The 27,009-nt window shown below is 36.7% G+C and overlaps 1 protein-coding gene across 1 annotated transcript; it reads right to left on the bottom strand.

Annotated features, from left to right (window-relative positions):
- On the bottom strand, nucleotides 1–25,400 carry LOC144642139 (uncharacterized). Its single transcript, XM_078501130.1, has 20 exons — nucleotides 25,271–25,400; nucleotides 21,123–21,683; nucleotides 20,313–20,420; nucleotides 19,446–19,559; nucleotides 19,068–19,175; nucleotides 18,009–18,154; nucleotides 15,956–16,130; nucleotides 14,404–14,519; nucleotides 13,859–13,881; nucleotides 11,920–11,999; nucleotides 11,174–11,335; nucleotides 9,189–9,410; nucleotides 7,780–8,075; nucleotides 6,647–6,997; nucleotides 5,628–5,874; nucleotides 4,455–4,789; nucleotides 3,760–3,849; nucleotides 2,286–2,502; nucleotides 1,793–2,007; nucleotides 1–479 (listed from the first exon to the last, which is right to left on the bottom strand). The coding sequence occupies exons 1-20, from the start codon at nucleotides 25,335–25,337 to the stop codon at nucleotides 312–314; spliced, it is 3,801 nt and encodes a 1,266-aa protein (XP_078357256.1). The 5' UTR covers nucleotides 25,338–25,400; the 3' UTR covers nucleotides 1–311.
- Nucleotides 25,401–27,009: the final 1,609 nt, after the last annotated feature.

Genomic DNA, 27,009 nt, shown 5'->3' on the forward strand with positions numbered 1-27,009 from the left:
CAATAAACTCGTCCATTTATTCATTAACATTATTAATTCAATATATCTTGCTTGGTATATAATTTTAGTGTTAATACAATTCTACACTTTTAGCTTTTTCTTTCCCAACCTTTTTAATATGTACCCATATTTCACATTTTTTTACTCTGCTTCGCTTGAGGTGTTAAGATGTCAGCGAATAAGCATTTTAAATGGATGGCTTTATTTTATTAACAATAAAATTATTTCATGTACCAATGATTACTTCAATTTCATTTAATCATCAATGTTTCCTTTGTCGGTTTGTTTTTTGGTCCTTTCTCGATGTAACTTCATGCTTCGTGTACGGTGTTAAGGGAAGGTTCAATGTATTCTGCTGGAGCCCTGGGCGGGGATCTTGAAATGGAACTGCCGCATCTCACATCTTTTGGTCCGGTTGGGTATTTATCCGTCCAATACATATAGTGAATCCAGACATTCATCTTGGTTAACTGGGATCGCTGAATTACAAAGAGCAAATTAGATTAGCTACAAAAAGTGACGCAGCCTAAAGATGATAAACGAATTACGACGCCATGTAGCAAAATTGCTTTTCCACCCATAACGAGTCATCATAAGTCGACATACCGAGAAATGTGTCAAAATATACAAAATATGTAACTAACAATTTAACTGTTATCTGCTTTTCATGCCACATTATATGCCATCCTACATATTTTTGAATAACGATTTGTCAACCCAAATTGTGCCTAGGCCAAGCATGCTTTTTGCAACTGGTCTGTTAAGTTGTATCTAGGGAAGTAAGCAATCAAAATCTCTGGCTTTGGTAGATTTAATCTTCCTCTCGCGAGGTATTTTGTCGCATATTCAACAAAGACGTTTCCTTAGCGGTTGATTTATCCCTTGCAAAAGATTCAATTTAATTGTACTCCACGTTACTTCTCGTTGTTATGGTAATCGTTTCTTTATGCAGGTTATATATAGGTTAATTGAGTTTTTACTTTATTCATTAGTGTTTTTTTTTTTCTAGTTTTCCTGGAAAATACATTTAACATTTTATGTTTTTTTCCGATTTTGTATAGGTTCACGTTATTCTCCAATTCTCTTGGAAAATAGTAAAATCCAAGATGGCATTCAAAAAAGGCCGATGAAGTGAAATCAGGAAGTTTGAACATAACCAACTAGAAAAAATATCTTACCATGTAGAACTAGGCGAGGGCTACATAGCCATTACCTTAGGACGAATGTATCTACATATGCGCTAATTTTTAGGACGAAAACCAATAGCTTAATTGTTGGACTCTGCATGATACGGCCGCCCACTTACCTGAAGGCCGCTTCTGCACTCGCCAGTATTATCCTCGTTTTAAAGTTGCGAATGGAGACGAATGTAGCGTAGCGCAGAAAATATTTCCAAATGCAATTGGCATGAAGCTTTTCTTAATGATATTCACCCGCAGCTAGAATCCATAAGAGGCTGGTTCCATTTCAATAACGTTCTAAGAATACAAATATGCAGGGCCGTAACCAGACTTTTTCCATACACCAGGCAAGATCTTGCTAGTGGGTTTTATGGGGTACATATGCCCTCCAGAAAATTTTGAAATCTAAAAGCTCTGAATCGCCTTCAGAGAATTTTTTATGAGGTATTTCTTGAGGAAAGTCAATCTTGTTCAACTGGGGTTTATTTTACTAGCAAAAACATTAAGTTTGCAATTTTGGGCAAAATTAAGACGATGCAAGTGCCTCGCCTTACCTCTTGCTAGTTACGGCCCTGAATATGGTCTACCTTGTGCAACCTCACACCACTTACATCGTAGTCCTTGCAATTTGCATGCGTTATCATCGTTTCACTTGCTTTGCAGGGAGCGTCGTTATCGATCGGTATGGTGAGTTCGTAGGTTCCAAATGGACTCTTACATTCCACTGCCCCAAGAAGTTTGTCATCACATGGCGAATCGCTCAGGAAGTGACAGCACATCGGTTGAAAGCGACCATCATCTTTCGGCATACAGTAAGAGGAATCCTCTGGAAGATATACACAATTTTATTTTTGTGGTCAGCTATACGATTTTTGTGATAAGTTTAGTTTACTACGCCTACCAGTTGAGTATGCAACGATGGAAGTTTGGCGCCCAAGTTTTACCCCCAAAGTCTGCTGTTGTCAGGGGCAACAGAGCTAGTTTCCATTGGAAACATCTCGTGCTATTGACGCCAGCAGTCTCGTTCGCGCAAAAGTTGGCGAAGTTAAAATTTACTTTCACAAAAATTAAATATGAATTAAGAACAAATCCTCAATCACTTACTGTTGCCCTTCTTTTTCTCTTCGTTGCATTTAGTGGTGTTAGTTATTGCGAAACGGTTGAATTCAAACTTTCGCAAAGATCCCAACACTTGCCGGAATTCCCTGATGTCTCCATTTCCATCTCTAAATTGTGAGCTAGTCATATGACGTAATTTCAGATAAACCTTCGACGGGTAGTTGCCATTTTGAGTATTGTCACCATAAAGCTCCACGTACATCTAAAACGGAGACAAACATGTTTGAATGGGGGTCGTGAAAATTAACCATTATTGAATAAAGTAAAATATATTGTAGTAAATAATGAAGATGGTAAATTTTGAGCTGGGTAATAAATAATAAAGAAGAAGTTTTCAACATGAGACGGGCATGGGACAAGGAAAGCGTTTTCTTTGTCCCATGCTCGTGTCATGTTGAATACTTCATGCTCCTATTTAGGGTCATCATTCATCGTTAATAAAAGTAAGCCCTTCAAAAACGCCGAATAGGTGACGTGGCGTGGCGTTGCCTTACGACTTTAATTGCATGCGCATAAACAAGTAACATAAACGCCCATCATCCTAGAAAAACCGCGAAAACATCAGGCTTGGCTTGAAGTTTCGCTGGGATCAAACGCACACTCAATCTTTTTCTAATTGACGAGGGTACTACTTTGATTATGGTCTTACGTTTCTTAGCAGTCGTCTGTCTTGGCACAACAACAAAGAATGGCCAAATTCTGTGTCACACGCGAGCGTGAGCTGTAACTCGAAGCTGTCCTACTCATTCAGTCCTAAATATGGTGTTATAAAGCGTGATGATATTTTTTTGAATTGCGTGATTTTACTTCACGACCAATTGTTTGTAAGTTTTGGTTACCATTTGAATCTCGCATTTGAAGAACCCGGTAGCCCATACCTAAAACTGTTTGTATTACTTTACCAAAAGCTTTTAGCTTTGAAAAAAAAATCCATCGGTGGTCAGTGCACTGACCTTGGTTTAGACCTTCGTAGACGTTCCTTAAATAACTTTTGTATTCCGATCTATCGGTTTTGGTTTTTCCGAACTTGCCATTAACACTTTACATTCTATTTTGGTTTTATGTATGTCTGTATGAAATCGCTTCCTTACGTAAGTCTCAGAATTGTCTTGAATTATTCAAAATCAGTGATATTTGTACCCGAGCATGTCTACAGTGTAACAAAATTTAGTTGATAGACCTCTGAGTTTGAAGTTAGATAGCCAGAAACTGCCGACGACTTGCGTCATTGTTTTATAGTTCCTGTTTTCTCTGCTTGGCTAATACTCTACAAAATTCATATCATAGCTCTGAAAATGTAAAACAAACTAAATGAATTTTGATTACTCCCTGTGTTGTACGCAAAAAGGTTCATTTTATTGACGAGGTGACCGCGGCTTCCCCGTCGCGGTCTCTTAACTCTCTAAGGGAGTCGATAATGATAATCGTATCGTATATAAAGCTGTTACACATGCTTTACCTTTAACAGACGAACATTGTAACACTGTTTGCAGCTGTCCGATATATGCAAAGAGAACTTTGTTTTGCCCTCATGAATCTCGCTAAACATCTGGAAGTAGTTAAGAAAAGCATAAACAATCAGTAGTTTTAAAGTACATTAAAAAGTTCTTATTTTATTATTAATGGTTGTTTATCATAACATTTTACACCTTTAAAAAAGTCTTAAGTAAAAAGATCGATTTACTACTATGTCATTGTGATTATATACTGATATCATTTTTTTCTTCAAATTATTGCTGTATTCTAGTTGTGTTGTTTTCATGGGCAAGACCCGTTATTCTAATAGCGCCCCTCTCGCCTTAGGTAAAAATGAATACGAAATAATTTAATATTACAGCTGAAGCGACCCTGCGATGGACTAGCGTGAAGATTATAAATGCTGCGGTGGCTGGATAGGCTCCGGTTCAATAATGGGACACTAGGCACATCAGACGCAATCATTTTTTTAATTGACTGTGGCCACAAAACACTCCTGTTGAGAATTTGAGTTACTTAACGAACATAGACGCATAAGATCGACACAAATAAAAAATTTCGACTTTAAGGAGCAAATTGTAACGCCGTTTAACGTTATTTATATGGTATTTCAAAATAAGGCAGGAAAACTTGACCAAAGTTCTTTTACTAAACCCTTTTTAACATCTGTAAACATACCACTTTGTCTTTGACATTGTCAAAAGACCATTTGTGTGTGTTAGTGGAGTAATGCATCCTACTGAAGCAATCTTGAGCTTTACTTTCAAGCTTGTCTACTTCAAGCATAGCATTGGTCAGCTCAACAATTCCTTCAAGCTTTCCAGTGCCTTTGGCTGCTTCACTTGCACGTCGCTGGAATGCAGCCAGTTTGTCGCTCTCATCCCATAGCGAGCGGAACTCAAAACTTTTGTACAACTGATACAAACTATCAGCAAATCCTGTTTCTATTTCTTGATAAGAAGTCAAAAGATCATCGAGAAGCATCTGTTTGACGGTATCTTCAATTTGCGAGCCTTCAAATTAAAACAATAACAATGATGATGATAATGAGAAGGAGGAGAAGGAGGAGGAAAAGGTGGAGAAGGGAATGGAGAAAAGGGGAGAAGGAGGAAGAAAAGAAGGAAGAAGGAGGAGGAAAAGGAGGAGGGGAAGAAGAAGAAGAAGAAGAAGAGAAGAAGAAGAAGAAGAAAAAGGAAAAAGAAGAAGAAGAAGAAGAACGAGGAGAAGGAGAAGGTGGAGGAGGAGAAAGAGAAAAAGGACGAGAAAAAACGAGAAGGAGAAGGAGTAGAAGAACAAGAAAAGGAGGAGAAGGTGGAGATAGAGGAGAAGGAGGACGAGAAGGTGAAGGAGTCGTAGGAGGAAAACGAAAAGAAGGAAGGAAAGACTATGAGAAAAAGGAAGAGGGGGTGGAGAAGGAGGAAGAAGAGGAGAAAGAGAAGTAGGAGGAAAAGGAGGAGGAGGACAAGGAAGCAGAATGGAAACGAGGAACAGTGAAAAACACATCCTTGGTTTAAATGTAATTCTCACCAACATTGTCCGCCCTTTAGAAAGTTACATGTTGACACACTCATTAAAGCATTGTCTTACAGATAAAATATCAATGGTAGGAGATAAAGACACATCAGATAAAGGGCTGGAGAGATCAAATACAGCTTTTTATTCGGCTGCTGGTCAATACGAATGTATTTTTCCTTCAGTTATCATTTCTGTACTTCTTGTTTAACCATGACGCAAACAATTTTGGCTAAACCGGCTTATACTACCACGAAAAGTTGAGTAGCCAAGCAGAGACGTACCCAGCCAATCTAATTGTCGCTGATTCGATGGCAATAATAATCAACAAGCCCTTACCTTCAGAATCAAAAAGCTTCTCGATATCATTTGCTGTCTCATTCAAGTTTCGGATATGAAAGTTAAATCCCCCAATGCCGTTGTCTAATTCCAGGACCTTTCCTATAAGATCAATTCTTGTTGAGCCAGCAATAAAGAACCGATCAATCAGTTCCTCCAGCTTCGCCTTGTCTCGGGGTAATGACCTCTCGTCCAGCATGCATACGAGGTCCGTTGCAAGACTTTTCTTGTTCATTTCCAGGTTAGCCTTTTGTAGTTAAAACAATACTGTCTTATTCAAAACGTTGTTGAGATATTTTAAAGTTCTAAACGATATATGTATTGAGTTTGGAACTTTGACGTAACATGGCATTATTGAAGTCATCAAATCCAAGATTTTGGCGATCTCTTACGATTACTACCCCATAAATTTACACGGCGCTTTTAGTATTACGTGCACAACGTTACCGGCTATCTTTATACATCAATCTTTCGATCTCTTTTTATGAATGAACCAATCATAACCGTACAATACCAACGCTAGTTTCATGCAATTGACCACAAGTTTAAAAGATCACGCTAGTGGGCAATGATTGGAAGGTTTCGATAGGGTCAGGTTAGGGTTTAGCATCTCAAAAGATGGAGGTTGAAAGAAAGCCGTTGTGTACTAAAACAATAAAAGCGGGGATAAAAACATAATGCTCTAACAGTGGAAAGATTCTCAAAGGACAGACTATTTTAATTTATTTTCACTTTCAATACATCGCAAAACACCTGCTAGTGACGTCATCAACCTTGTCCACAGAGGCCGCAATCCTTTTGGTCTGCGCCAGGGATCGGGACCTCTGGGCTATTTTGAAAAGACGCCACAAAAGCGCCCGAATCTGATTGGCTGTTGAAAAACTTGTTCGTTTCACCACAATCTCGGCGCACACGCACAATCAAACCGTTTAAAACGTTTACTTTCAAATAGACGAAGAAAAACGGATTTAATAACGTTTGTAACTAGAATTGTTTCTATCTAAAAAATGAATGATTACCTTCATCATCTCTGGTACAGCTGTAACGTCCATTTGGTCAAAATCCAGATCACTAGAGTCTTTAAGAGCAGTGTATGCTTTACCAAATGTCATCCATTTGCTAATTTTGTCCTTGATGCTTTGGAGTGTACCAGAATTACACTTAGTAGTAAAATGACCAATCACTCCTAAAGCTTCATTGATTGCTGCTAGTGGATCTTTTCCTTTAACTTCCTTCAAGAACCCAGTTACACCTTGTAGTATGGCAAAAAGGTCGACTTTATTAAACTTGGACTTCTCATACACACTAGACACCAGCACGTCTATGGCCGCGAGAGAGCTGTTCATACTTGCTTCCAATTCCCCAATAGCCTACCGTTACAAATATGTAAAGATAATTAAAGACGGAAACTATAGTTTATTAACGACAACAATACTCTTATCCTACTGGAAAAAAATATATATTGTGTTATTAAGAAGTTTCATGGAGCTTTTCCCCCTGTTTTCTAGGAGGGAGAAATGTTGGATGAAGGCGTTCCGTTGGCGTCAGATCTTTTGGCAAAAAATTCATTTTCTTCACGAAGGTCGAAACCGTATTTTCTCGATTAAACGCCCCCGGCTTTTTTTGAAACTGAGCCTGGTGAACCCGGCGTTTATTTGACTCCTGCAGTATATTTGAGCCCAGTTTTCATAAACAACCGGTTGTATTCGTTTTTTTTTTGACAAAAATGTATCTGGCTAATATTCCTACAGCTTGTTGTACCTCGAGCCTATTTTCCACTCCACCTCCAGTACCCGGCGTTTATTCGGTACCCGGCGTTTAATCGAGACAATACAGTAATTAAATAATATAACTAAACCACCTGTTTCAAAGGCGTCACTTTATTTTTATGACTATATAAATCAAAGTTTACCTTAAATATAGCGGCAGCTATTGAAATCCGAACAAACAAACGTAACCTATCAAAACACGATCTATAAGCAAAGCCATTTTTGGCGATGACTTCGAAAATGTTTGAAGCGGCGGAACAAACCTGCCAGACGCCTGAAGCGCGGACGTGTTGTCAAAAAATTTACATCAGAAATTCAGTAGGTGCCCTTATAGCCCTCGTGACATTTGGAACAAGGTACAGAAAGTACAACGTTCAACTTACTGCGACATAAGTTCCTTTCTGGCTTATCGCTACTCTTCTGTCCTCTACGACTTGTTCTCTCTTCTTGCGGACTTGAATCAACGTTGCGTTTGGAAGCAAGTTTCTCAACTCAGAAATTTCATCTTCAATCGACGTCCTTATGCTATTATAAGCATCCTCGTACGACTTTGCGCGATCTTTCATGATTGTCATTTTTTTCTTAATGGCATCCCATTTCATTAAAGGGGCGTACATCTTGTTCTTACCAAATCGGTCAAATCCTTCTTTATTAAGGAAGTATAACCTTCGTTTTGCAACTGGGATAGAAGAAAAGAGCCAGGAATAAGCATTAAAAACAGTGTCATTGCGGTGTTGTTTCTTCAGGATAACGAACATTGAAATTTAACCCTTTACGCATGCAAATTCTTAAGTAAGTTAAGATACTAAAGTAGTTTCCTGTTATAATTTAGGGTTCATTTCATTCATTCTTATAATCTCTTTTCTCTACATTAGCTATTTGTTCGACATAGGTAAGATAGACATCTGCGAATAAACTTGAGCCATACCCACGGAAAAAGGCTCTGATATATCAACGATTTTTTTTTTTTTTTTTTTTTTTTAACAAACGTTCCTAAACAACCAGCCACGCCTGACAATTTATCTTTAGAGTGTCGGGTCAGACTTGATAAAGCGATCGGTTCATTTATTTATTTATTTGTTGAAATCCCACCTGTAAACTGTAACGACATCAGCTAATAAGGACGTTATGTAAAAGTGTAGTATAAATGTGTAACGTTCAGCGCGCTTGCCATTGCTGACTTGCTGCAAAATCAGGTACGTGGCTCAAGTGTATTACCTTATTATATGAAATTAACGCTTCATGAAATTTACGCGAATTTAAAAAAAATCGCGTTAATTTACGACGCGTTAATTTTTGTTGACGTTAATTACCGCGCTGTTAATTAAGTGGAACGTTTATTTCCGCTACCTTCATTTCAATTATTTTGGCCCCAATCTAATCTCCTAGGAAAATGCATTATTTCATCACGGTGGAAACCTACTGGTGTCACTAAAACTGCGAAGAACGTTCGATGTATCAAGAACATTGTTTCCGTCTCCGATTATACGCCTAGTGTTGAAATAAACTTATTCCTATTGTCTCAACAAGTGTTTTTCTTTGTGTACGTCGCGTTAGTTTCCTTTATTTTGAAATGCTATCCCCGTTTTTGTGTTAATTTTCTTCGTTCCTTATTTTTCCTTCGATTAAGTGGTTATTTAAAATACCTTAATTAACACAAGCGTTAATTTCTATAATAAGGTACTTTTTCAACAGAAAAGCGACGACACTCCGATTTGAAATATTCTGCATTTTCTCTATTAAACCGCAGGCGTTTTCTCCATGTTTGTTCAACCCAGATCCGAAGACTAACCTTTTCTCAGGTAAGATGCTTCCTCTCTTCCCTGCGTCAGCTGAATTACGAAATTTAACACAGCTTCGCTGCTAGAGATCTTGTTAGCCCAAATAAGGTCTTCCGCGTATCTCGTCATTAGTTTCAACAAAGCCAATGGATATTTTTTCATTTCGCTTTCGCCGAATGGCGATTTTTGGATGTACGGTGCTACCAGATAACCATCGGAGCCAGCCGTACCAGCTAAAATAAATAATTACAAAAATAAATAGACTGCAAATTACTAAAATAATAATGGTTATTAAGCTTTATTTCTAAGATAATTGATGGCTGGTCTGGTTAGACTGAATGGTCAGTTAAGCTGTTATATAATTGGTTGTAAGTCCTACGTTATGGAGGGAACCTTGACTACAAAATGAACACTATGGATGAATTCCAACCGTTATATGTTGGCCGCCCTTAGTATCCTGGGTTTATTTCTTGGCCATCCATGTTTTTCTATTTGAGGTTGTCTTTATTTTCAGTAGTCATGACCATATTTGGTAACTCACGTGACCAGAACACAAAAAAACAAACAAAAAGGTAACAGAACTTTAATATATCATTTTATCCGTTTAAATCAACACCACGAATAGCGTGCATTTATGAAGCAAGTTCTGTAGCAAGGACTTGTCAAATTGCATCATTTTAAAAGTTATGACGTCACGACCGCTTTATGACGTCATATAAAATTTGGAATAACGCGAATTTCAGTTTTCATACTTGCTGAATTGATAAAAACAATTATAAGAAGTCTTGGATTACGATATCAAAATTTCACTTAGTTTCATTTCTAAAAGTCCAAAAACAAAATCTCAAACAATTCGCCTATTCGTCGGCAATCCTCGTTTTTGTAAGCGATAGAGAACTCGGGCTCATAGTCGAATTGTTAAATGTTGCACGGGGAAAGTGTATTGAGCATCTTATAAGCTAGAATTACGCTCGGCTATCCTCCATTGCGATCTTACGCTACTTTTGTGTACTCCAAAATTTCTTTATGCACCATAAGTCGATTGTGCACGCTAAAGCATGAAACAATCGTTTATATATACCGTAAAGTTCCGGTTATAAGCCCCCAGGTTTTTGGCCCATCTACCTGGAAACAAAAATATACAACCGGTTATAAGCCTCCACAGGGTTAAATGTCGTTTATTATGCGTTTTCACTTAGCACGTATTCGAACAACAATCCCGTGGCTCGTTTCGAAGTGTTTTTTTTTTTTCTAATTCCCTTATAGCCCTCCCGGATATAAGCCCCTCCGCTTATAAGCCCACCAAAACCCCTCACGAAGTTGTGAAAGCCCAAAACTTATAACCGGAATTTTAAGGTATTTGAAAAAAGCTCATCAAAAGTAACTAACCCCCATCCCCCTCCAGCCAATAATACTTGCGTATATATTTCTTGTTCATTCAAGGGTACAAACACAAGCAAACAAACTAACTAATTATAACCAACTAACTAACAAACACAAGTGAGTATACCCAATTGCAATAACGTTGTAAGGAAAAAAGATAGAAAAAGGTAAATAGGAATTTATTAATGTAATTTTATAACTGGTAGCGTTTAAAGAAAACTCACGACTATTAATTTGCATAATTTGAGTCAACGTTTTATGCTGTAACAAGACATTATGGGTTTCTGAACAAGATTAATTGATTTATTGGTATTTTGAGGCCTTTTAAAAGGCCGTTTACGAATAAATTTAATGCATGCGCGCGCTTAATCATTTCTTATTTGACTTACTTTTTTTATTTTTTTTCTGACAACCTTATAATAATAATAATAAAACCTTTATTTGAGTGTCAAAAACTAAAATAGCAGTAATAAAACCACTAAATGGGGACACTTTATTGCAATTAGGTGTTAATAAATCACACAAACAAAGGCAAACAAGGAAAACAATCAATCAATCGTCCAATGACCAATTTTTATGAGTTTGGATTCGAGATTTTCGATTTCATTTTTACCTCGTCCATCGTTTCCTTTTCTTCCATTTGGCCCGCGAGACGCTTCATCCGTAACACCATCTGGCAAACACTCATCCCAGCAATTAGAGGATACAAAGCCATGCCGGCACTTCTTTTCATATCTACATTTAACCCCGTGTCCTCCACGACCACCCTGTCCCCCTGAAAATAATCAATCTAGTTAAGCCTATTCAGACCCGGAGGGGGGGGGGGGGGGGGGTCTTCTGAGGTCGCCCTCCGTAACTTCCACAATATTCTAACAATTACAATGAAACTTAGAGGATGTATAGTATATCAAAAAATCTATATCTTGCTATACGTCACGTGGAATGGTGATGACACATCACATGATAATTACATCATGATGTCAAAACAGCCCTCGTCTTGGACCCGCCTTCTTTGATTTCAAAACTTTTCCAAAACGCAAACTGCTGTTTTTTCTTTTTCTTTTTCCTTTTTGTTTCTTGAAGGTTAAGCAAAATTATAATATCATTAGAAACATTAAGTTTTGGCCTATTTCAACATTAATACAATACAATTGGCTGGTAATTAATTATAAGCATGTTAATTTATTTATTATGTTATTTAACTAGAAATGAACGTAGGCAAACTGAGAACATGTATAATTCAAACACTTGCACGCATTAGGTGTATATGTTAACAGGAATCGAGTGAAATCACTTCGCTCACTACAACTCTTTACCGAGTTAAAAATAGCGAAAAAAAAAAAACAAGAGGTGACTCACCAGCCCCTCCCTTTCCACTTTCTGCTGCTGCAGCTCCTTTACCAGGACAAGTTTTCAGCGCTGCTTTCCCTTGCACTTTCCTGACGTGGAACGTTAGGCTTCCAGCATTGCCACCATTACCTGATTTCAAGTAAAGTTCAGTCAAGAGAGTATTTCAGTTTATTTTTTTAGTTTTTTATCGTAAACTATAAAGAAAACAAATATACATGTAAGTCCTAACACGACCACCTTCCAGCTGCATCTTTGCTTTTTCTTTATCTGTAACTTAATGTTGACAGTCTGCGTTTGCCTCTGGATCCGTAGCATGAAGAGACTTGGAGTTATCAACACGTCCTCCTGATTGGGGTACTAGTCCTTCATAGTAACGCAACCCCCCCCCCCCCCCCTTCCACCCCCCCCCCAACCACCATCCCCCTACCACCACCCTTACCACTAGCCACTATTTAATTCCCCGGTAGCAAATTAATGTACACAGGATAAAGCGGCTTTTTGCGTTGTGCTCTTGGGCAAATGCACAGTGCTTTAATTACTCTCTTCTCTACATGCTCTTTCCAGCCAGGTGTTTAAATGGGTGGGAGGTGACCCAGCGATCAACAACAATCACATCCCGAAACGTCCTATTAAAATAAAGCCATCATCATCATCATCATCATCATCATGGTACCAAGATAAGCTTCAGCTGTGTGAGCCACTTGGTCCGAAACAGACTTTGCCTCTCGTCACATTTTTTTTTTTAATTACAGGGACTATGTCACGGATTAAACGCGTTTACGGCGATTTGCGCTTACAACAGTGAACATTTCACTAACCTGGTTTTCATAAATCCAGTCAAATATAAAAAACGAAGTTGAAAGGTAATGTTTATTTGGGGTTAAGTTGCCTACCACTTATTTCAGAATAGTTTAGAGGGGAAGGTCGCTTGGTGTTGAAGTACCTTTTCCAGTCACACAGCATAATGATCCCGGTAAGGGGGGGGGGGGGGGGGGGGCACAAAACTTTTTGTTCTAGTCCACTTCTCATCGAAAGTCGAAGCACCTCAGAAGTTTTATTTCCACTGGTTGAAGAACTTTCAACTTTTTTTTTTAAGTCTCACCTACTCGTATAGATGTACTTTTTAGTATGGCTCGTCTACTCTGTGCACCTTACTCACGGCTGGAGGTGTTTGAAGTGCTTAAAAATAGCAGAATGTACGTTCCAGATACACTTCTTCCATGCTTAACCCTATTCAGACCAGGAGGGGGACTTTTGAGGACCGCGCTGACTTTGAACGCTTATAACTTTTTCAAGATTCAACTAAACCCTGCCAAACATTCTGTGTTTATCTAAAATTTATCTGGAAATAATTTGGTAGGATAGGATGTTGTGTCAGGAACTTGACATCGCCATGGCAGCGGCATTTTGATAGGCATTTTTTTCCCAAATTTTTACTTTTCGTGTTTTTTTTTTATGAAAATTAACTTTAATGCAATTTATTTTTGAGCGTTTTTCGGTTTTAAGCAGTAGAAATGCGTTGTAAATTCCCACGTTGGACAGCAACGCTGTTAACGAACGTAAAGTGTTCCCTCGCACTTAAAAATAAATAAATCAATTTTTTTTTACGGGGGTGTATATGACTTTCTTTCGCTGACAAACCTGTCCCCTCGGTTTCCCCGTTTTTTTTTTTTGGGGTGTTTTTTTTGGGGGGGGAAAAAAAGGGAAAAACCCGGGAAAAAACCCCGGCGGGGGGGAAAAAAAAAAAAAAAAAAACCCTTGGGGGGGGGCCCCACAATTTTTTTTTTTTTTTTTTTTGGTTTTTTTAAAATTTTTTTTTTTTTTTTTTTTTTTTTTTTTTTTTTTTTTTTTTTTTTTTTTTTTTTTTCCCCCCCCCCCCCCCCCCCCCCCCCCCCCCCCCCCCCCCCCCCCCCCCCCCCCCCCTTTCTCCTCCCCCCTCCCCTCCTACTTATACGAGCTACGGTCCGCTTGCTTTTGAAGTAAAACATATAATTGACCCTAGTCAGCCACGCCTAGAAGTCTGTTAAATAACCTTTAGCAGATTAACTGTGATAATCTTTTTCACTTTGACACTGTAATGTAATGTAAAATGTAATACGGAAAATGCCGTATGTCAACAAAATCAAAGGTGTGGCTGACTGGGATATTTAATCTCCCATATAGTCTGTTTTTAAATAAATAGGCGTCTAGTTTTCAAAATTACATTTTATTAATATATTTAATATTTATACATTATTAATCCTGTCATTTTGTCCTGTTTACTTTTTTCAATTTGTCCGTAATCATTTCCGCTTTTCGTGCTCCCTTTACCAATTAAATATATGTCATATTTAGGTTTCATGAGTTTCTAAAGTAATTTAAGCTTTTAGGATATTTGATTATTCAACAGGTACGAATACCAGAGCACAAATTTGCATTTCGCACCTGAAAGGTGTAAATTGAAGAAGGAGCCATTCTTTTAAAATAAAAACATAATTTTTTTAAAGTGTGTACCTCGTGAGAGCTGCTAGTCCCTCTTCTACCATTTGCCCCGTCCTGTCCTTTGAGTCCATTTCCACCATTTGTTAAAATGTTTACGTAGCCTTCCAACAAATCGGCGTAAATCTCCACTTTAAACAACAAATGAAACACTGACATAAATTATGAGGACAATGCAAATGTACTTTTTTCGTCTTCCAAATTTTTAAACATATTGGTATGGTATCTACGCTGTAATAATCAATGCAACGTGAGGTCTAAAGAAAAATCCAAAAAACGGTAATTGTTGGCTTAATCTGAGACCCAAAGTCGCCTTAAATGGCTTGACTATAGTTTATATATATAGAATGGTTATTTTCTTAAACAATGCATTATGGTGTACCATGATAATTCTCGTGTACATGTCTAAGGAAACTCAACTAAGGTCCTTAAAGTGTCTTAAGTCGCTCGAAATCGCCCAAAGTCGCCCCAAATCGCCTTAAATCGCCCAAAATCATCATAACGTTTGGGCAAAATAAGCTAAAATCGCCTTAAACCGCCTCAAGTTGCTTTTTTACTGAGCCCCTGGCTCGGGAGATTGGGCCTACTCCCCCGTGTCGAATAAAATACCTTATACCTTACCTTACCTTACTTACCTTACCTTAAGTTAAGGCGGCTTTGGGTCTCAGAGTAGGCTAAAAAATGTCTGTATCTTGACGTGTAAGTTATACGGAGAACCAATGACGAAATTGTATCGGCACTAGCAAGTCATATAGCACATATAAAAGGCAGACACAAAAGTAGCAAAGCTTATTATAATAATGTCAAATCCTAATTAGCTCTAATTGTTGGTTACGAGCGAACGTGTGGGTTAATCGATCCCGTATCAAGCGGAGTTCCTTTGACGTTTTATCCTTCATTGGCTGTAACACATCCTCAATAAACACATTGTTGAAAGTTAGCTGGTAACTGGCACGCCGCGAAAAAAACATAAATCCAATTTTTTTCAGTTTGTTGAAAAATACATAGATCTAAGTCTCAAGTCTGGACAGTACTTCGTACTTGAGTTATCGATCTGTCATAATGTTCCACACAATTTAGACAGCACAGTATGGAGACGCTATTGGGAACCAATATGGCAGCTTGAAACCAAGAAAGACATCTGGAATTTACTTCTGCTATAAAAAAGCGGTTAATGTTCTCTAAAAAGAAGTAAGCATTTGCGTAAACACTTCTCGCCAAGCCTCGACTATTCAGATAGTTCAAAATTACACGACGAGGGTATTTTTATGCAAACGTAAACGCCATCTAGCGCCAATTTTAAAGTCCTGTTGTGTGGAACTTCGAAATTCATAATACTCTGTCGGGAAGACAGCGAAGGCGCTAAACACCTTCAACAATATATTCATTAACGATTTCTAATAGCCAGCGAGGGATAAAAACTTGCGATTTCAATTTTACACTTCTGATGACATCACTTGAAACCACGAAACGTTTTGTATTTTATTTTTTGCGGCGTGGCAGCTGCGTGACAATAAAAACCACCTATAGGGTCGATGTTCCCTCCACTTCAAACCCATTGACCTACCAGTTGGTCCGTTAGCTCCTTGTTTTCCGTTTCCACCATTAGCGCCAGCGGGGAGATTCCCGGCAAACCTCTGGGACAAATTCGGTGCGCTAAGATCCAATTGGCTCCCTTTTACAAAAACCACTCTTCTACTTAGAATTGTCAGTTTTTTTATTCCTTTTATTTTGAGGTTTCCCTGATGATAAAGGCAATAAAAATAATTGTTAAAACTCATTCAATACCTAAACGGCCAGTGAGATTTCAATTTCTTTTCTTTTGCTAATTCTATAATAAAAAATATTCTATCCCCAACTTGAAGTCAGATTTTGAATCAAATTGTATAAAGAGTAACAGAATAGCTTGTTAATTAGTATAAGAACGAGTCAATTAACTCAAGTAAGCTATATCCGTTTTAAATTTTTGTCTATAAGCAATACATCCTTAAAGTTTTTTAATGCCCGTTTAAGATACGTTTCAAAACATCCTTGTAAAGGTTTTATCAATAAACGAATTGGAGTCACTGTGATGTCAAAATTTGTTGCCATGGCAACTACAAAAGTGGTCAAAAATACATTTTTTGACCGTTTAAGGCTAATTACTTTAATACTAGACGGTAAAAGCTTTTTTTTCAAATGTTTTTGTCAAAATGACAGAGGAAACGATCTGACACTTTTAGAAAATTCTGTAAGAAATATTCATAGTCACCTTAAATTTATGCAAAAATAATGTATCTCTGAATCCTTTTGACAGATTTCTTTAAAAAATTACCAAATTGTTTATTTTGTCAGTTGGATAAAAATATGTGGAAACAAAAAAACTTTCACCGAGTAGCTTTTGAGTTATTAGTCATGAAAGGTCCAAAATAGTGTATCTTTAACCTCATATTAAGTTGCCATAGAAACAGATTTTGCCGTCACCATAATCCCCAATGTTTCATTAATAAATCTTGTTTACGTTTGTGCAAAAATATTTTCCTTAACGTATTTGGTATAGCTGTGATAGACTACCAAAGACGGGCATGTTCAATTCTGACGAAACATATAGAGCGCCAGTTCCGTTAAGACGCTAAGCTATATATACATTTTCCATTTTCTTTTTCTTTTTTAAGTGTTCATCGTACTTTTATATTCCCTTTGAAATATTTTAGTGTACTTCTCGAAGATATGAGCTCCTTGTATATATTTATTAGCTATTCTAAACTTCGAAAGAAACTAAAGTTTACGTTACGGTTACGTTACGTTACGTTAAGTTACGTTACGTTACAATACATATATATGTTATTTGCCAGCCAAGAGGTCCGTATTAGGAAAAACGAGGGTATAGTTTTTCTCAATACAGACCGACCTAGGCCTTCAAATAACGTTTTTATTTCTTTCCTACTTTAATTCGATTGAAAAAAAAAAAAAAAAACAAGAAAAAATGTGTCGCAAAATCTTGTTTATGAATCTTGCTCCTTCTTAATTATTATTTTTATTTATTTATCTATTTATTTACACACACTTACATAAAACTAACATTAACATAAATTTACTTAGAATTACATATGGGTACATAGATACAACTACCTTTACAAACTTACTTACATCGACGTTACTACGTTAACTACTGTATTACATTTACATTTACACAAAGTCGGAGACTGTATTCCAAGTGATGAAAACAAATAAATAAATAAATAAATAAATAAATAAGTAACTTCTTAATTAATGAAAACATATTTATTGTCCAGTAGTGTATGTTGCTTTGGCTGAGCTCCGCCTGTTAGGACAAAAGCAGGCATTCCCGCTTGGGCTATTTTGGTCACAGGTGCGGCCTTTTCACGTTATGATACGTTAAGTTAAGATATATAACGTTAAGGTATGTTACGTTATGTTATATGTTATGTTATGTTATATTCTGTTATGTTCTGTTACGTTTTGATATATGTGATGTTATGTCATGCCATATCATGTCATGCCATGTCACGCCATACCATGTCATATCATGTCATGTCACGCCATGTCATACCATTTCATGTCATGTCATGTCACGTCCCGCTATGCCATGCCATGTTATGTTATGTTATATCATTTACCTTGACATACACCGTGTCGGCTAAAATTTTTAGCCGTATATTGTTAGGTGACGCTTGAGTATCTCCAATGTTGATCTTTTTCTTTGCTTTGAGATGTTCTTGAGTGAAATCCATGTGAACATGCCGACCAAGTATTTCGTAACCACCTATAGGCATGGGCAATACAAAAAATTACTTATTAATCTAATTAATTAAACATACACTATGATTAGAATCATGAAACGCTTGATTTATGATTTCAGACGTGATGATTAAAAGAATTGAGACATTCCATTGGTCGAGAAATCCCCTCGACTTTTTCTCGGGGATTATTCAATATAAATCACTTCTCCTTCGGCATATAATTGTTTAATAGCCCTTAAATTGAGATAATAGAATAAGCTACGATAATAAATTTCCATTTGATCGTTAAATTCTATCCGACCTTATCATATCAGAGTTTTGTTCATACACAGAACGGACTTAACCCTATTCAGATCGGGTGGGGGGGGGGGGGGGGGCTTTTGTGGTCCGCGCTGACTTTGAACGTTTATAACTTTTTCAAGATTAAACCAAACACCGCCAAACTTTGGGAGTCTATCTAAAATGTATCAGGGAATAATTTGGTAGGATAGGTTGTTGTATTAGGAACTTGGCATCACCATGGCAACGGCATTTTTTTTTATTTTGAGTGCTTTGCAATAATTTTAGGTGGTTTTCTGACGTTTTTGGTAAAAGAATTTGGAATCCAAGATGGCGGATACAAGATGGCGGCTGATCGACTATTCGCGCGGTCGATGAAAGGCCGTTTTTACACTAGAGACGGACAAATCGTCTAGAGGGAAAAGTCGTCTTAGTGTGAAAACGGGACGAACACGTTTTTGGAAGTACAAAGCGTTCTTATCTGTCCGTCAATTTGGCCGTCTAGGAAGACGAATTTTCAAGGACGAGTTGGTCGTCTAGACGCAAAGAAAAGCATAAAAGCCGTCTTAAATTCACAATAGACGATCAAATCGTCACACGACTTGGCCGTCTAGACGATTTCTCCGTCTAATACTATGAAAATATTTCCGGTGTTACCTGTTCCATCGTGGACAATTGAAGGTGTTTCAAACCAACTCATTGGAACAAAATCAACATCCTTGTCGAATGCTTGATCTCCAACACTCAAAGACATACAGCCATCCCCTGAAGATAAGATGAGACGAGATAAGATGAGATGAGATGAGATGAGATGAACCAATACCAATACCAACATTTTCACTAGATATTCAAGCAGCACTAAATCTCGTGACACAGCCCCTTTAAGTGCAATAAAATAGGATGCATGGGCGCGTGTGTTTTTTATGGATATTTATGTGCAAATATTTGTGGCGTTGAACATATAAAGCAAGAAACACTCTAGAAGAGGAAGTCCTTTATTGTCGACCAACTTTGTAAGAAATATGCAGAAATTACCTGCTTCACAGTTCTTGCCGGAATATCCCATTCTACAATCACAGCGGTATCTTGCCACGAGGTCCACACATGTCCCGCCATTACTGCACGGCGCGGAGGCACACTCGTTAATATCTGCAATTATCGTCAGTAAGTTATTAATCATTTCATCTGATAAGGAAATTTTGTAAACCCATAAAACTGAAAAATAGAATTGGTTATACAGACTCTCGGGGAGATGGAGGGGAGTCACAAGGCAAACCGACTGAGGAAAGGAGAATGCCGACTTATCAGATCCCAACGAATTCATGTTGAGCATCCAGGTTATAGCCAATTGACAGTTGTCAAAACGAGGTATCCGCTGACTAGTACCACATGACCATAACTTTGAGTCAAGTGTAAGCTAAGTGTTCAACTCTTCGAGGTCATGTTTTTATTAAGCTTAGCTCCGACAAAGTTATAGTTTTCCCTTCAATCGCGAGCTCAAACCTTGCGTTTTTGGTTTAGGGTAATAACTTTTCTAAGCGCAACTTCTGCAACTGAAGGTGACGGTTTATTTTGGCTATGAATCTTTCTTGAGAATATACAATAACTTGATCTCAATGGGAGTATTTTCGCAAAAAAAAAAGGTTGTAGCTCCGCTTTTAGGATTGGCTAAATTGATATATTAGTGTTTTGCTACGTGAAACGACACTAGAACGCGCCTCCTGCACAAATAAGTGTATCTGAAACTCCCGTCGGTGTATCATGGATTGCGTTATATGTCTCAAACAACTTTTTGAACCAGATGTGCAAGTTGGACTTAATTTGGAGAAAGTGTAAAAATGTAGGATTTTCTCCACGGTTACTAAAACATTTATTACTTTCTCAAATATAAATGTACTTTACTTGTTTCACAGTTCCTTCCAGAATATCCTGGTTTGCAATCACAGCGATAGTTTTTCACAATATTGACACATTTAGCTCCATTCTGGCATGGATTGCTCGCACATTTATCTGAAAATATGGAAAAAATAAAACCTTTATTGTAACATTGTATTGTTAGTTAAGATTAGATATTTACAAGTGTATTCCTTGGATAATGAAAAAAGTTAGAGTAAGGTCAATGTAACATTTTTTTGCTGCACTGATTTAACTTTTTCAGAGCGTAAAGGAAACCTAAGTTTAGTTAACTTTTAGGATTTTTGGATCAAATTAAAGATTTTATTAACTATACCACGAAAGCAAGTTGAACCCTTTCAGTGCTAAATTTATCCAAAAACAGGGTTTTTTTTCTACCGTTAAACTGAATTTTTGATGCTACGATCCTGAATTTCCTTGAAGTTTGCTTAAAAAGCACTTTTCCACAATGCAGCAAGATTTTGATAAGCACCGATTTTGCACTAAAAAGTGATTGACTTTTTCTCGATTAGCTCTGTCAGGTTGCGACCGATACGCAAAATGAATAGTTCTTTGAAAAGGTCAAACCTAGCTCTATCAGATCCTTATCACTAAAATCTGCTGACTTTCAAATTGATGTCGTCACAAGTGGATCATTGACTGCTCCTCCAAATGTCGAGAAAAGTCGACTTTAGCAGTGAAAGAGTTAAGGCACACAAAAAGATCACTTAGAGAGCAATAAAAACTTCACCTGTTTAACATAATTGAGTATAGGTCCTCAGATCTACACCTCGCTCTTGGCGAAACTTAAGCACTTACTAATTAAATAACAGGCCCTGCTGATTATTTTTCCAACATCGCTCTTCAGATTTCGGAAGTCCTTTACCATAATGATGTCATCGTCAGTCTCTGTCACTAATTGGAGTTCACGTTTGAGGCTATATTGAGTACCCACGGCAACAACATAAACCCCATCATTCCTCAAGGGCTGGTAACTCTGACGCAAGACATTGCCATCTGCATATGTAAGGCCGTTAATTATTAGCAGTACAAGCTTAGGGACATATTTTCGTCCTCCTCGGGAGAGCTCAGAGCGTGCTACACGCAGCCCTTTATCCAGTCGACGTAACCCATCATACACGTGACGTAGAGCATTAACAGCTTCGGTGAACTTGGCCATGGTGGTATACTGGCCGAATCGTGCCTTTACTGATGCCGTTTCACCGTACTGAAAAACGGCTGCTTGCGTGTTGCCTGGAGCTAGTCCTAACCTCTTCGCTGTATCGATCACAAAGCTCTTCTCCAACGTGTATTCGTAATCCATCATGCTGCCATGTGATAGGACAAGAAACACCACATCCACAGGAGTACTACATGTGGCTATTGTCACAAAAATACAAACGAAACGAATCAAAACAAAACAAGAGAAAATAGACATTGTTACGGGGATTTTAATGCTTTTCGGCAAAGTACTAAAATTGGCGAATATGTTGTCTTCTACATGAAATGCACCTTGTAAATTGTTGTTGAAAGAAAAAGAGAGCTATAATATTTTTTAGGTGTTTTTCCAGTCCACAAGAACAAAACATGAAAAATTAAAACCATCTGACTTCTTCGCGTTGAGATCTTAAGTTCCTGATGGCATTACAATAATATCACTTGTTTATCGCTTCAGTACACTTTCATGGTGATTTTGTAACAAAATTGGACCACTATTCGTAGTTTCCATATGTCGTAAAGTTCTTGAGTTTTTGAAGTGTAACTGGTGACAGTGCCCCTTTATTATAATTTCTATGAATAGGCTATTTTCGATTAAAGAATGTTTGTTTAAAATCATGCAAATATCTCATGGGAAAGAAGTGTGTTTATACATTTCCTGACCACACACTTAACAAAAAATTGGTATGGCTGTCTTCTTTGGCAAGTTTCTATGTTTGTCCACAGAAAAACATATAGAAAACTTCTGTATTTCCTTTCTGTTGAGAAGATTCACTTTATTTGAAAATGTTAAATTTCATTATCGCAAAAACATTAATCGATCTCGAATCCAAAGAAAACTAGTAAATTTCTAAATGAAAACAATATTTTGGGTCAGAAAATCTTACTAAGGTAAAAGACGAAATTCACGGCTTTAATCTCGATGTATTGTTATTTTGGCAATTTTTCGCTGTATGTGCGCGCTGTTTAAAATACCTTTTTCTATCCCGGCTTACAGATTTTTATTTTACTGGTAATTCGAGAAATACGTTATTTAAATGGAATTTGAACTTGCAGTGAGAAAGGGGTTATCTGGCTATAAATAAAGTATGCTATTTTTTATCATTTGCTTTAGTCCATACGAAACCCTTATGATAAATCTTTGACATTGTTCTTCCTTTTTTTTAACAGAAATGGTATGGTTGACATCATTTGGAAATAACAGCAAGAGCCATGTTATTAAAAACATGAATATCGTTTTTACTCCATTGTCACCCTGAGCAAATAACGGTCAAGTTTAAAAAAACGACCGTAATGGTACGTACAAACTCCTTCCTTTTTGAGTGAGAGTTCTACTTCATTTCCAAAAACATACTATAGTTTCAATGTGGTCGGTTTTTGTTAAAGTTAGCTATGGACTCTCTAAAAGTGTAATTGTACGTGGAAACTACCAAATTTTTCAACTATGACAGGAAAAGAATTCACTTCCTATTTGCGAATTGGTTAAAATAAACAGTCGATTTACAAATTGCGAAATAATTTTCAGAATAACGCAGTAAATGTTGTTTTTCTTCAAGTCATTCATTATAGCACTTAGAAAGGCAAAAACCTCAATATTTAACATTTCTATAAGTTGTAGCCATATCCATCGAAAGTTTACAAAAGAAGCAAAAAGAACAAGGTAAAAACGCTGTACCAAGGCAAACACTGGGACTCACAATGTTTGAATCCCAAATCCACGAAAGAACAAGTAGCTAGGAAAATGGTTCACAAATATTTGAATTGTTCGAAGCTGATGAATCTTATGTATTTTAAATTGGCCTTTGTCAATTAAAATGGTCATTTTTTTAAGTTGACAAAGGAGGAACTTGTTATGGATAGTGCGAGTACTTTTAAACGTCGGATAAGGAGAAGGGACGTAACGCCCTTAACTAAAGACGGGGCTGCAAGAACTGTTATTTATGCAATAGTTAATCGTAATTATGTTATAATTGTATATTTTAAAGTACGTTTGTTACTAGAGTTTTATTTAAAATAAGTGTATAAACATGTCTTTAACTAGAGTTTTATTTATATAAGAGTTTCAAAATCACAAACGTTTAATGTTTATCTTAGTTTTTAATTAGCCAAACAATCAATCAAAACCTTTATTTATACACAATGGGATAAAAAGCTACATAGCTTGTGGGGTCGTGTGTAAATAAAAGTGTCAACAATTAGTGTCAACAATTAGTCTGTAAAACGCTACAACGATTGACACTTAAATAAAGCTTACTACTACTACTACTACTACTACTACTACTACTACTACTACTACTACTACTACTACTACTACTACTACTACTACTACTACTACTACTACTACTACTACTACTACTACTACTACTACTACTACTACTACTACTACTACTACTACTACTACTACTACTACTACTACTACTACTCTACTACTACTACTACTACTACTACTACTACTACTACTACTACTACTACTACTACTACTACTACTACTACTACTACTACTACTAAAGAACAAACAATCTTTTCTTATGTCAAAGAACTTACACTCTATCAACAACTCCGGATTTTATTCCAATTTTTTGAATTTAATAGAACACTACCATCTCCCCAATTTCGACCCGGAATCTTTAGATAATTATAGAATTAAACGATCACAACCAATATGAAAGAGAAATATATATCTTTCTAGCGAAATAGCCTAGAACACTCAAGGAAATAAGAATTTTTTAAAGTTTTTAAAAATGAATACGTTGCATCTGATTATTTACAACAGTTAAGATATTTTAATGAAAGAAAAAATCTTGTGAAATTTAAATTAAGTAATCACAAACTTATGATTGAACTGGGTAGATATCAGACTGACCATATACCCAGAGCAAATAGATTATGTCCATTGTGCAAGTCAAATCAAGTAGAAAACGAAACACATTTCTTATTAGATTGTAGCAAATACTATTCCCAAAGGCGGACATTCTTAAAACGAATCAATGAGATAGTACCTGACTTTGAAAGGAAAACAACCTCAGAAAACATTAAACTTCTTATGAACTCTAATGATTATCATGTTAATAAGCCAGTTATGAAGTTTATTTCTTCATTTATGAATTTACGTGATGCATTGTTATTATCAGGTGAAAGCGATGTAACTTAATCAAGTTTTAGTATGATATAATAGGATCGTTTTGTTACTTTTAGTTTAGACATGCTTTTGCAACACTGTAAACGGTAACGGTCAAGCAAATAAAGCAATTTATTACTTACTTACTACTACTACTACTACTACTACTACTACTACTACTACTACTACTACTACTACTACTACTACTTTTAGCAGAAAGTAGTATTTTGACAAAGTTCATGTGTTTGAATAGCTTATTAACCTCGGAGGAAAATGATCGTACACGTTCACTTTGATGTGCCAGTGGAGTTTTACTGTATTAGAGAACACGCCAAATTAACAATGACAAACAGACAAACGAATTGCAACGAGGCTTTGACCTGAATTTGCCTTTTCTTATTCCCAATTTTAAAGCCACAGATTATAAGAATGGAAAAGACCAACAAAAATATTGAGAACTTGATAGAAATTTTAGCCTTTTTTCTATTTTTTTTTTAATTTGATACACTGAAATCAAATTTTGCTCCATGTTTCGGATTCAAAGAGACATCAAAGGAATTAAGACGGCGGAAAGAGGCAACTGACAGAAGAAACAGACCTTTAAGGAAAAAATAAAACAAAACTACTTTACCTTGCCCGTTTCCTAAATGCCCCAATGCAAGAAGAAAAATGGTCGAGAGAATCTTGGAAAGATCCATTGCCTATTATCTTACTAAGTCTAAGTCTGAACGATAGGCACTCCGAGTGGATGTCACTTCAAGTGACTGCTACTTCAAGGCAATATCGCAAGGTTAAATAGCCGGCGTCCTAAAAGATTCATGGCTTTGTTTTAGGACATCAAACGGTTGGCCAACCCTGAACTAATTAAGTACCAGAATTTTTTAATTAAACTAGATGTTAAATTAGTTAAACTTAAATCTTCAGATAATAATTAAGTTTCAAGATACTTGTTTTTTTTTATTTCGGAATCCCTGTTTATTAATTTGCTTAGATTCCGTGACGATTTCCATCTCAACCGTGAAGTGAAATAAAGTATATTGACTAACATAATGGTTAAATAAAGTCAAGTTCGACTAAGATCACAATCTTAAGTTAATGTGCTCTATTGTTTGTTTGAGGAAAGCGACCTCATTTGCGGGTTCCGTAACAAAGATAGTACTGTAGATTTTCCGGCGCGAAGCCATCGAGTTCTCGAAAGAAAAAACGTGCTAGCTCGTGTCAACAAACTTTAACCTATGGGTATATATTTCTTTAAAAACTTTTCGACTTATTTAAGGTCAGTGTCACTAGAGGTGTTGAAAGTTTTTAAGGTAAATGTGCCAGATTTACGAGGATTCACTCGCTCGCTGATCAACGGAATAACCTCTGGGCAACAAAAGTAATGCATAATCAATGGTTTTATGTGATCTCTTCCAATTGAAACTTTAAAGTTTATAAAAGTCGTCCCAACTTTTTCAGGTGTTTGGCCTTACAAGTCTTTATCCCCGCCACTGTTTCTCAATTTTCAACACTATTACAATACATTTTAGCCAGGCTAGGCCACCTTACGTGGATTTTCAGTTATACGGACACCTTCTTAGTAGGTAGACTGAAATTTAATGACACTGCCACTTTAAGAATTCGGCTGTTCAACTAAGATTACCTCATTGAAGCATCAGCGATATGTTTGAATTTTCCTTTACTCTTTAACCTTTGGATCTATATTCCTTTAGGTAAAGTTACCACTTAAAATCCAAAGCCGTCTGACAGTTAGAATTCAACAGAAAGAAGGTGAGGCCCAAAAGCGAAATAATTGTAAAAACCAATTTTTGGTTTATTACAAGAAATTATTTGACTTAATAAATACTATATTTATGGCTCTATCAGGGTCATAGTCTTGTGATGTTAATTTTACAAGAGGAACTTAGATATCTAAGGCGTGTCGATGTTACGTAATTAAGTGTAGAATTACAGAATTGGTAATCAGAGAAATAGTTCTACTCTCTGAAGGCTTTAAGTCCATAGGCTTAAGAGTCTTGATACTTCAAGGCAATATCGCAAGGTTAAATATCGTCCTTAAAGATTCATGGCTTTGTTTTAGGACATCAAACGGTTGGTCAACCTTGAACTTATTAAGTACCAGAATTTTCTAATTAAACTAGATGTAAAATTAGTTAAACTTAAATCTTCAGATAATAATTAAGTTTCAAGATACTTGTTTGTTTTTCATTTCGGAATCCCTATTTATTAACTTGCTTAGATTCCGTGACGATTTCCATCTCAACCGTGAAGTGAAATAAAGTATATGGCAAAACGTATTCATATTTGCCCTAACATGATAAAGGACTAGTTCAATTTTCCCGCGATTATTTATTAACAATAGAAACAAGT

This window comes from Oculina patagonica, chromosome 2 (genome assembly GCF_052425735.1).
Source record: "Oculina patagonica isolate OP01 chromosome 2, crgOcupat, whole genome shotgun sequence".
Classification (NCBI taxonomy): Eukaryota; Metazoa; Cnidaria; class Anthozoa; order Scleractinia; family Oculinidae; genus Oculina; species Oculina patagonica.